The following is a 12,437-nucleotide window of genomic DNA, read 5'->3' on the forward strand; positions in this document are numbered from 1 at the left end:
CACGTTTAAAAAAAGAGAGGCGAGTACTACTTCCGTCTCGCTGAAGCGAATGCTCCCGCGGGTTTTTGACCCTGCGGCGCTGGAGGCCATTTCATATCGGGAGGCGATTTTCTTGGCTCAATATCTCTAGCTCCACTACTTCGTTATATCTTCAGAATCTAAACAAGTTGATGGTGACATCCAGAAAGGCAACCAGGGTGCTTATGGAGCTACCATCAACGAAATCAAGTCCAGATCAGCTCCTTTTTCTTGTACTTTTATTTTTGAGCGTCAAATTGTTAATTTTGAAGCTCATAGTTTAGCGAAGTATGCTCTTAATCTAGCTCAGGGGTGCCATGTGTGGCTTGGCCAGCCACATGATCTAGTTTGTATCCTACCTTCTGCGAAGTTTGATCAATAAAGTGGCTTTACCCCTAAAAAAGCTATCTGGTCAGCCTGTTCGTGCACGTTCAAAAAAAAGAGAGAAGAAAAATGGGAAACTAGGATTTAACCCCGGGTCTCTTGGTTTTTTTGTTTTGTTTTGCCTTTCTTTTTTCACCTATTTTTCTCGGTTTCCTTCTTTCTTTTTCTTCTATGTTGTTCGGTTTTCTCTCATTTTTTCTTTTCTTTTCTTTTTTATATCCCTTTTTTGTTTTGGTTTTACTTTGTGTCTTTTATAGTTTTTATCGGTTTCCTTCTATTTTGGTTTTCCTTTGTTTCTTCTAATTTTCATTCTACATTTTTCCTATATGTAGAAAACATTTTTCTAATACATGTTTAACATTTTAATGGTATAAATTCAACATTTTCTGAATACATGGGCCGGCCTGCTGTCGTACCAGCTACACCACGCTCATGGGTGCAGTTTACTTAAACTGCACACAACGAGGTTTCACTAGCTTTTATAAATTAAATTGCGATAACTCCTATTTAATTTATGTTTGGGGGCTTCATATTAATTGAATCGTTTGTGTAGCCTCTCTGGACTAAAATCCTAATTTAATTACTAAATGGGTTTGAACTATAAGTGTGTTACAAAATTTGGAACAAATTGCCATACCTTCCTAATAATATTGGGAGGCTAATTATAGGTTTTAAAGAGAAATTACCATGTGAAATCCCTCGATTTAAATATATCAAATAAATGCATTTTATTAAATATTGCAGTTTTAATTAGGGTTTAATGCAAACCCAAAATTAAATTCTTTTAAACCTTAAAATTTTGGAAGGACCCACTTAATGAATATTAGGCTTTTTTCAAAATATTTAGGGTTTGGAAAGGGTATTTGGACAATTGGCAAAATTTTAGGGTTTTCTACTTTAATAAAGGCGAGGATTGGTATTATCCCCCTTTCACATATTAAAATTAAATAAATATGATGCTTATGGTACTATCATGATGCAAAATCAATACCTAATAAAATGGGCTACCCCTAGACGGTTACAACCTGTGTCGTGACGACCCAAATGCTCAACCATTGGTACCTCATGCTTCATTGGCAACATATCTTGAAAGCATAAACTCCTCAATTTTTTTTTCTTGAAAGCACAATATATCGTTACGTGCCAGCAAGTTCGATGGCGATTCTTGTAATTTTCTCAACTACCAACAAGTTAGCCTTCCAACAGAGCAAATGTTCTTTTTTCGGGTGACCAACAGAGCAAACTGACAAAGTGTCAACCCATGGAACAACAACAAAATCACAAGTCCATAATCAACAGGTCCCAGGTTGCAGCCACCTTAACTTCGAGCTTGGCCTCTGAAACGATCCGGTGTTGATCCAAGACAGATATGTGGTAGCATACGATCAGGAACAACAGTTGATCATTTGAACTGCAGAATGCTTGTTGTTTACATTGTGTGACAGAAATAGATGGGAAATCTGAATTTGTTTACACAAGCCCACAACCCTTTGAACTTTGGCCCATTTCAAACTACTCAAGGGCGCTGGTGTATCAGATTGGGAATCGAAGATTGCAAGGGAAAAACGCACGAACACGCACAGCCGATTTTTTTAGAGAAAAGGCCAGAGCCCGACTTTATAAATAAAGCCACATGGCAGCGTCATGAGACCAAACAGAAAAGAGACCAGTTAACGAGGAGAACGCACACAGCGCACGGAACAAAAAGTATATAAGAGTAGTCAAGGAAGGATGGATACAGGTAACTGCCATACACGGCGCGCAGGCCGGAAAGGAGTGAGACCTAAACTCCGCAAACAGCACCACCAGGATTAGACGACAGGTTCCCGTCCGGAGACGTGAGATGCCGAAGCCCGGATTTTGTCGATGAGCAGGTCCAGGGCATCCCGATCAACCTCCTTAGTCAATGATCTCCACTGCTGCAATAATATACATGATTTGAAAAAAACGTCAGCAGGCTTAGATGGGAAGATATGCTCAATAGTAAATTTGTTCCTAATGGTCCACAGAGCCCAACATAAGGCACCCAGGCCAACCCAAAACACCCTCTTGGTGACCCCAACCAAAGCTTTGGCTAGGGTTCGAATATCGGAGAAAGAGGAGGGGGTTCCAAGAGACCTGAAGCCAAGATCTGACACAGCACCAAACCAGCTTGGCGAGCATGCAATTGAAAAAGATGTGATCAGAGTTCTCCAAGGCCCCACATAGATGACAGAAATCCGAGCCAGGCCCATTGCGCTTTTTAATCTGGTCAGCAGCCGGCAGGCGACCACGACAGGCTGCCAAAGGAAAATTTTAATCTTAGGAGGAACTTTGGACTTCCAAACACAAGAGAATCTGGTCGAAGGAGTACCACCAATAAGTCTAGAATAAAGCGACTTGACCGTAAATCTACCTGAGGCCGAATGAGGCCAGACTACAGAATCGGCCGACTCCGAGAGCACGGGGAAGAGGGCCGAGAGACTTTGCCAATCTTCCAACTCTTCAGGAGACAGGGCCCGACGAAAGGCCAGAGCCCAGTTATTAGCCGCCACCTCCGCGATGGAGATACCCGGATTAGGACAGTTAGAGAACAAAACCGGAAAACTCTCAGCGAGGGGGGCATCCCCCGACCACCAGTCCAACCAAAAGCGGACTGCCATCCCATTACCAACATTAAATTTAACATGTTCCAGGAAAATAGGTCTGACTTTGACAAGGGATTTCCAAAATTGAGAGCCGCGCCTCGCGGTGGCAAACAGCGGGTTGGAATGTGGGAAGTATTTAGCCTTAAGAATCGAGAACCAAAGCGAATCAGCCCCACTAGTTAAAATTTTCCACCACCACTTGATAAGCAAACAAATGTTCATCACCCGAGTATTAATAATACCTAACCCCCACGGTTTTTAGGCTTACACATATGCTGCCACTTGACCAGCCTATATTTCCGTTTGTTATCCGCGGAATTCCAGTAGAAGGATCCCCTATGTTTGTCGAAGCCAGCATGCACGCCATCCGTAAGAAGATAGAAGCCCATAAGAAACATGGGGAGAGAGGATAAGCAGGAGTTAATTAGAGCAACTTTGCCAGCATTGGTATTATATCTGCCTCTCCAAGGGAGCACCCTGTTCCCCACTTTAGCGACCGCCGGAGCAAAATCTTTAGCATGGAGCACGCCAGGAGAGATAGGAAGGTCTAGATATTTAAAGGGAAAGGAACCCAAAGAACAGTTCAGAAGCCTGGCAACCCGCAAGGCTTCCGCCTCATCCACACCCGTCGCCAGGACCTCACTTTTAGCGAAATTAATCTTAAGACCCGAAACAGTTTCGAAACACAACAGGATGAATTTAAGATTGGCAATGCAGGTGTCATCCAGCTCCACCAAGATAATTGTATCATCCGCATATTGCAAGTGGGAAACACCCTCCGGAAGTAAATAGGAGACCACAGGAGCAATGTGCCCACAACGGGCCGCCCTGGAAAGCAACGCACAGCCGATTTGGAATTGAAAAGATTGCAAGCGAAAACGCAACAGCCAAGAAAGAAAGAAAGAAAAAACCCAATTAGCGTCTGTCTGCAGTGCACAGCTAAATTGCATTTTGAAAACGCGGGCGACAATCCAACGAAAACTCGAATTTGAATTTGAATCCGACTCCAATTTGGGCCGCTCCTGCGTATATTTTCACGCCGAATCGCGTCGAGCGATCCATTCATCAGCTCATCACCCACCTCCCCTCCTCCCTTGATCCACCGCCTCCATCGACCGAAGTGCGTAGTCCTTCCGTCGAGCTCGTGCGACAGCGATGGCCGCGCGCAAGCGACCTGTTGCTGCCGTCCTCGGCGCCGGCCACGCCACCACCCCAGTACATGAACAATAAACATTTTTACAGACCCCTAATTTGTCTTTTTTGCTGAGAGCTCCTCAGATGTCCAAATCATTTGAAAATTGAAGCGGACCTCACGCATCAAATTGTCTACTACACAAAAAAATTAGAATTTTTTAAAAAATTCTAGTATATGTTTTGATCTTTTTCGTTAGCACGGGTGCAGATGAGCTCGGGTGTAGAGATGGATTTTTGGGGAGGACCGGCCTAAATTAGCAAACAATTTTATCGCCTCCAACTAAATGTAACGTGACTTGTATCATCACTCGTGTTGAAATCTGGGCTCCGGGGACCCAAAGGTTCGAACTCTGGGGTGCGCCGTTTCTACCGCCTTACTCCCTCCTGTTACGAACCACGGCGAGGATACGGCGAGCGTGAGCTAGTGGGAACGGGCCACTAACACACCAGTTACCCAGGTTCAAGCCACCTTACGGTGTAAGACCCTACTTCTACTTGGTTTGGATTGCGCTCGCCAGGGAGGAAGAGTACAAGGATTGGGGGGAAGAATCGTCCTTTTCCTACGGCGGCACCCTGCCCTCCTTTTATACTTGCCTTGATCCTCTTGCCCGAAAACATTAGCGGGAAGGATTGTCACACAACGACAATTTTGAAGGGGGACAGGGGCGTACTCTATCCTGACAAAAGGTGGTCTTCGTCTGCAAACACACCGTCCATGACGCGCTGGTTGGCTCGGTGATGACCTCCGCCCTGCGCGCCCATCGTCTTGGTCTTCTTACACCGATTGGGCAGCCTTTGGGGTTGCTTTGGGAACCGGCATGGTGGCCTTGCTCCCATAGCACAAAAGAGGAAAGCCTCCTTATTCGCGCCTGCGGGATTGGCCTTGAAGGAAATACGCCCTAGAGGCAATAATAAAGTTATTATTTATTTCCTTATATCATGATAAAAGTTTATTATTCATGCTAGAACTGTATTAACCGGAAACATAATACATGTGTGAATACATAGACAAACAGAGTGTCACTAGTATGCCTCTACTTGACTAGCTCATTAATCAAAGATGGTTGTGTTTCCTAACCATGGACAAAGAGTTGTCATTTGATTAATGGGATCACATCATTAGTTGAATGATCTGATTGACATGACCCATTGATGGGTTTCGTAGTAATTTCAAAAAAATTCCTACGCACACGCAAGATCATGGTGATGCATAGCAACGAGAGGGGGAGAGTGTGATCTACGTACCCTTGTAGATCGACAACGAAAGCGTTAACTTGGTTGATGTAGTCGTACGTCTTCACGGCCCGACCGATCAAGCACCGAAACTACGGCACCTCCGAGTTCTAGCACACGTTCAGCTCGATGACGATCCCCGGACTCCAATCCAGCAAAGTGTCAGGGAAGAGTTCTGTCAGCACGACGTCGTGGTGACGATCTTGATGTACTACTGTCGCAGGGCTTCGCCTAAGCACCGCTACAATATTATCGAGGACTATGGTGGAAGGGGGCACCGCACATGGCTAAGAATATGATCACGTGGATCAACTTGTGTCTCTAGGGTGCCCCCCTGCCCCCGTATATAAAGGAGCAAGGGAGGAGGAGGCCGGCCCTAGGAGGAGGGCGCGCCAAGGGGAGTCCTACTCTCCTTCTTTCCTAGTCCAACTAGGAGAAGGGGGGAAAGGAGGGAAGTGGAGAAGGAAGGGAGAAGGGGGCCGCGCCCCAAACCCCTTGTCCAATTCGGACTGGGCTTGGGAGGGGCGCGCGCCACCTCCTGGCTCCTTCCCACTAAAGCCCATTAAGGCCCAATACTCTTCCCTGTATTCCCGTAACTCCCCGGTACTCCGAAAAATACCCGAATCACTCGGAACCTTTCCGATGTCCGAATATAGTCGTCCAATATATCGATCTTTACGTCTCGACCATTTCAAGACTCCTCATCATGTCCCCGATCTCATCCGGGACTCCGAACTCCTTCGGTACATCAAAACTCATAAACTCATAATATAACTGTCATCAAAACCTTAAGCGTGCGGACCCTACGGGTTCGAGAACAATGTAGACATGACCGAGACACGTCTCCGGTCAATAACCAATAGCGGGACCTGGATGCCCATATTGGCTCCTACATATTCTACGAAGATCTTTATCGGTTAGACCGCATAACAACATACGTTGTTTCCTTTGTCATCGGTATGTTACTTGCCCGAGATTCGATCGTCGGTATCTCAATACCTAGTTCAATCTCGTTACCGGCAAGTCTCTTTACTCGTTCCGTAATACATCATCTCACAACTAACTCATTAGTTGCAATGCTTGCAAGGCTTATGTGATGTGCATTACCGAGAGGGCCCAGAGATACCTCTCCGACAATCGGAGTGACAAAACCTAATCTCGAAATATGCCAACCCAACATGTACCTTTGGAGACACCTGTAGAGCACCTTTATAATCACCCATTTACGTTGTGACGTTTGGTAGCACACAAAGTGTTCCTCTGGCAAACGGGAGTTGCATAATCTCATAGTCATAGGAACATGTATAAGTCATGAAGAAAGCAATAGCAACATACTAAACGATCGGGTGCTAAGCTAATGGAATGGGTCATGTCAATCAGATCATTCACCTAATGATGTGATCCCGTTAATCAAATAACAACTCTTTGTCCATGGTTACGAAACATAACCATCTTTGATTAACGAGCTAGTCAAGTAGAGGCATACTAGTGACACTCTGTTTGTCTATGTATTCACACATGTATTATGTTTCCGGTTAATACAATTCTAGCATGAATAATAAACATTTATCATGATATAAGGAAATAAATAATAACTTTATTATTGCCTCTAGGGCATATTTCCTTCACCCATTCCATTAGCTTAGCACCCGATCGTTTAGTATGTTGCTATTGCTTTCTTCATGACTTATACATGTTCCTATGACTATGAGATTATGCAACTCCCGTTTGCCGGAGGAACACTTTGTGTGCTACCAAACGTCACAACGTAACTGGGTGATTATAAAGGAGCTCTACAAGTGTCTCCAAAGGTACATGTTGGGTTGGCGTATTTCGAGATTAGGATTTGTCACTCCGATTGTCGGAGAGGTATCTCTGGGCCCTCTCGGTAATGCACATCACTGAAGCCTTGCAAGCATTGCAACTAATGAGTTAGTTGCGGGATGATGTATTACGGAACAAGTAAAGAGACTTGCCGGTAACGAGATTGAACTAGGTATGGGATACCGACGATCGAATCTCGGGCAAGTAACATACCGACGACAAAGGGAACAACGTATGTTGTTATGCGGTCTGACCGATAAAAGATCTTCGTAGAATATGTAGGAGCCAATATGAGCATCCAGGTTCCGCTATTTGTTATTGACCGGAGACGTGTCTCGGTCATGTCTACATTGTTCTCGAACCCGTAGGGTTCGCACGCTTAAGGTTACGATGACAGTTATATTATGAGTTTATGCATTTTGATGTACCGAAGGTTGTTCGGAGTCCCGGATGTGATCACGGACATGACGAGGAGTCTCGAAATGGTCGAGACATAAAGATTGATATATTGAAAGCCTATGTTTGGATATCGGAAGTGTTCCGGGTGAAATCGGGATTCTACCGGAGTACCGGGAGGTTACCGGAACCCCCCGGGAGGTATATGGGCCTTAGTGGGCCTTAGTGGAAGAGAGGAGAGGTGGCCAGATATGGGCCGCGCGCCCCTCCCCCCCTTGGTCCGAATAGGACAAGGAGAGGGGGCCGGCCCCCCTTCCCCCTCTCTCTCCTCTTTTCCCCCCTCCGCGAATCCTATTCCAACTAGGAAAGGGGGGGAGTCCTACTCCGGGAGGGAGTAGGACTTCTCCTGGCGCGCCTCTCCTGGCCGGCCGCACTCCCCCCTTGAGCCTTTATATACGGAGGCAGGGGCACCCCCTAGAGACATAACTTGATCCACGTGATCATATTCTTAGCCGTGTGCGGTGCCCCCTTCCACCATAGTCCTCGATAATATTGTAGCGGTGCTTAGGCGAAGCCCTGCGACAGTAGTACATCAAGATCGTCACCACGCCGTCGTGCTTACGAAACTCTTCCCCGACACTTTGCTGGATCGGAGTCCGGGGATCGTCATCGAGCTGAACGTGTGCTAGAACTCGGAGGTGCCGTACTTTCGGTGCTTGATCGGTCGGGCCGTGAAGACGTACGACTACATCAACCAAGTTAACGCTTCCGTTGTCGATCTACAAGGGTGCGTAGATCACACTCTCCCCTCTCGTTGCTATGCATCACCATGATCTTGCGTGTGCGTAGGAATTTTTTTGAAATTACTACGTTCCCCAACAGGCCTCTGCCATTGCTTGTCGCCGTGCGCGTCATCCACGTGAAGACTTAGGGCCGCGCGACCAGGCTGAGCAGCTCCTGACTTGTTCGCCTCTGAGAGGGGGCTCGCGAGGCTCCTGGTGGCGCCATCCGGTCAGCTCGGGACGGCTGCTGACGAGGGCCTCGTGAGGAGTCTTGCTTGTGAAGCTTGCTGATGGGCCATCCGTTGGGCCCTCGACAAATGCCGTGCCCTGGGCCGAAGGTAGACGGGCCTGGGTAACCCCAGTCCCGCGGGCCCGACAGTAGCTCCCGGGCCCGCAGCGCGCACGTCTCCGTCTGTTAGAGGACGAAACGGCGCGGACCCCAACCACCTGCGGGCCAGGCTTGACGCGTGGCGCACGACGGAACGTGAGGAGCCCTCACTTCCCCCACGACGCCTCGACAACCACCCTGGCTGACATAAAGCCTGCGATGTCCGGCGCTCGTTTGTGCCGGCCGTTCTTCCTCGGCTGCGGGGGCAGGGAGGTAGCGGGGGTGGTGTTTGTGATGCGGGCAGCTCGGTGATGCTTGATCTAGATCTGGATGCTTCCATCTGCTTCAACCAGGGCTGCCTCTGATGGTCATCCCTTGGGTGGCCTTCGTCCATCAGAGTTGGACCAGTGTGGAGGCTGGAGGTGGCTCCGAAGAAATCCGAGGCCAGCACTGCTGGCCACGGCGGCGGCGATGCCCAAGGGCGCCATACCCTTCTTGTCGGTGTCGTCCAGGTTGCCTCTTTCCCCTCTTACTCCCCCAGCTCGTATGCCGGGTGAAATCCCAAATCCTTGCCGGATCGAGTGACAGCGGCGCTTCGGGCGTCATCACCCTCTTGGGGGTGTCGTCGTGGTGAGCTTGGGGTGAATGTGATGCTTTGGTTGCTTGGTGGCGGTTGGTGGCGTGGTCGGAGTTCGTCTGGTGGCGGTGTGCTCCGCCTCGAAGTCCTTCCACGGTGCTTGGTCTTCAGCAGCCTTGTCAGACTCGGTGAAGCGGTGCTTCATCCTACACATTGATGGGGGCATATCTCAGCGGCGTGGCGCAGTGGAGACTCGGCATCCGATATGTGGCGATGGACTTGCGCAGGAGGATGACGTTGTGTGGTGGCGTGGTGGCTTCGATGGCAGAGAGGCCTGGCAAGGTCGATGCATCAGTTCTGCTCTGAGCATGGAGCGATGGAAGATGGAGGAGACGGTCCTTGCAGCGTGCGCATGTGGTACCCACTGGAACTGTGCCGGACTGGTGTGTGACCCGGTCCAGGTAGTTGCTTGGAGGGGCATCCGACTTTAAATGTTAGATTTTGGTGCGATGTCTGTTTGGTATATTAGGCTCGACGCCCTTCATCTAGGGGATAGGAGTAGCGACAGGCGTTGTCAAGACGGTGACTTCAAGCTTATTGAAGTACTATTACTTTTTAAGATCTTTATGAATAATAATTAATAAAATGTCTTCATGCTACAACCTCCTTTAATTTTTTTTTGAGAAGATTGCAATCGAAAACGCAATCGCCAAGAAAGAAAGAAAGAAAAAAAGACCCCAAACATCGTCGGGTCTGCAGTGCACAGCTAAGCTGCGTTTTGAAAACGCGGGCGGCAATCCAACGAAAACTCGGATTTGAATTTGAATCCGACTCCAATCGGGGCCGCTCCTGCGTATATTTCCACGCCCAATCGCGTCGATCGATCCATCCATCAGCTCATCACCCACCTCCCCTCCTCCCTCGATCCACCGCTGCCATCCTCCCCGCCTCCATCAACCGAAGCGCGTAGTCCTTCCGTCGAGCTCGCGCGATGGCGATGGCCGCGCGCAAGCGACCTGCTGCTGCCGTCCTCGGCGCCGGACACGCCACCACCACCCAAGGATCGCCGACGCGCTGCAAGAGGAGCCGCATCAACAACATCCGGAGCAGCGCGGACTACGAGGAGAAGACATGCCTCGGCGAGGGCGGCTTCGGCTGCGTCCTCCGGGGGCGCCACCGCGCCACCGGCAAGATCGTCGCCATCAAGTACCTCAGCTGGGAGGACGGGTCCACGGAGGCGCCCGACCCCGCCGAGCTTCTGCGGGAGGCCGGATTCCTCGAGGCCTGCGACGGGAACCCGTACGCCGTCGGCTTCGAGGGCCTGGTGCGCGACCCTGATAACGGCGCCTACGGCCTCGTCATGGAGTACGTCGCCGCGCCGACCCTCCATGAGTTCCTGTGGAATAGGTGCCGCGGCGGCGGCCCGCCGCTCCCGGAGTCCACGGTGCGCGCCATCATGTGGAAGCTCTTCACCGGCGCCAAGAAGATGCACGACCGCCACGTCGTCCACCGCGACATCAAGCCAGCCAACATCCTCATCGGCCAAGACGGGGAACTGGTCAAAATCTGCGACTTTGGACTGGCGATCTCCTTGTCCGAGCTGCCGCCGTACACCCAGGCCGGCACGGCGTTCTACTTGGCGCCCGAAATGCTGCTGGGGAAGGAAGACTACGACGCGCTCGTCGACACGTGGTCTCTCGGGTGCGTCATGGCCGAGATGCTCACCGGAAAGACGCTGTTCCTTGGCGATGATGATGATGACGATGACGATGACGACGACACAAACAATGAGATCATCCAACTCTGGAGCATCTTCCGCTTGCTCGGGACGCCGGACGACAGGACGTGGCCGGAGTTCACATCGTTGCCGCACACCGCCAAGGCCCTACGACTCCTACCGCCGGGGCACAAGGAGAACAAGCTGCGGGAACTGTTCCCTCGAGAGAAGCTCTCCGACGAAGGATTCCAGTTGCTGCAAGGCCTCCTCACCTGCAACCCCGACAAGCGACTGACGGCGGCCGCGGCGCTCAAACACCGATGGTTTGCTGCTCCTCGTCCTGCCACCGCCGCGGCAAAGGGCGGCGCTTTGCCGTTGACGGTAAAGAAGGCACCAAGGATCAAGTTCATCCCGCCGGCCATGCCACAGAAGAATCTACTCAAAATTCCCGTCGCCGTCGCTGTGTGGAACGCAGCACAACAAGTGTAATTGAACTCTCCAAATGTATCTGTGATTGGATGATCCATCTATGTAAATGCTTCGATGACCATCAAGCAGAAGTAGATCCTTTGGCGCCTTGATCGCCGGATCGCCCATTAGTGTTGTGTTGGCCTGTTTCTCTGAATTGCATGTGTCATTCTGCACACATTCAGAGAATCAGAGGTGTGTAATTCTGACGTAGTGTTGTTTACAGTGAGTTATAGTGCACAATATGTGCGGTTTTTCCAAAATCTGTAGTATAAATGCTCTAAACAACAGAAATCTGGAGTGATGGATGTACCGATGGTTAAAAATGTCCTGCTGGTGCAGATTTCATCAGAACTTCAAGATTTGATATATAATGGTATTAGTAGTCTAGTACAGCAATTGGACCTGTTCATGTAGTTCAGTGTATGTGTTTCCACCGTCTTTTTCATGTGCAAATTTCTTTACTGTGAAATACTACTAGATAGGAAAAGAAGCTATATCATGTATTTTCTTTTAAGTTAGCTACACATGGTATAGTAAGTTACCCGTCGGATCTTCGACACATCGGGCTGTGGAAGAACACCTGCAGGGAGAATGAAGCAAATTCAAGAGCTTAGTGGACACTTTAGTTCCTTTCAATTTAGTCATATTCGTAGAGAGCTTACGGGAGATTTTAGTTCCTTTCAGTTTAGCCATGTCCTATATATAGCGCATAATTTGTGCGGTTTTTCCAAAATTCTGAACTGATGATAATAAATATGTCGGGATCCGCTTCGGTCGACATCGGCGTGCTTCGAGCCAAGTGGCCTAAGCTGTTCATCCCTGTCGCCATGGAGCCCAAGCACTGGAAGCCACAATGAAATGGATCCTCATCGTCGGGATCCTGAAT

General features: G+C 49.2%; 1 protein-coding gene across 1 annotated transcript; it reads left to right on the forward strand.

Annotated features, from left to right (window-relative positions):
- The first annotated feature begins 10,284 nt into the window (after positions 1-10,284).
- LOC125554086 (putative cyclin-dependent kinase F-2) lies at positions 10,285-11,672 on the forward strand. Its single transcript, XM_048717693.1, has one exon. The coding sequence runs from the start codon at positions 10,355-10,357 to the stop codon at positions 11,567-11,569; it is 1,215 nt and encodes a 404-aa protein (XP_048573650.1). The 5' UTR covers positions 10,285-10,354; the 3' UTR covers positions 11,570-11,672.
- The last annotated feature ends 765 nt before the right edge of the window (positions 11,673-12,437 follow it).

The sequence above is a fragment of the Triticum urartu genome, chromosome 4 (assembly GCF_003073215.2).
Source record: "Triticum urartu cultivar G1812 chromosome 4, Tu2.1, whole genome shotgun sequence".
Lineage (NCBI taxonomy): Eukaryota > Viridiplantae > Streptophyta > Magnoliopsida > Poales > Poaceae > Triticum > Triticum urartu.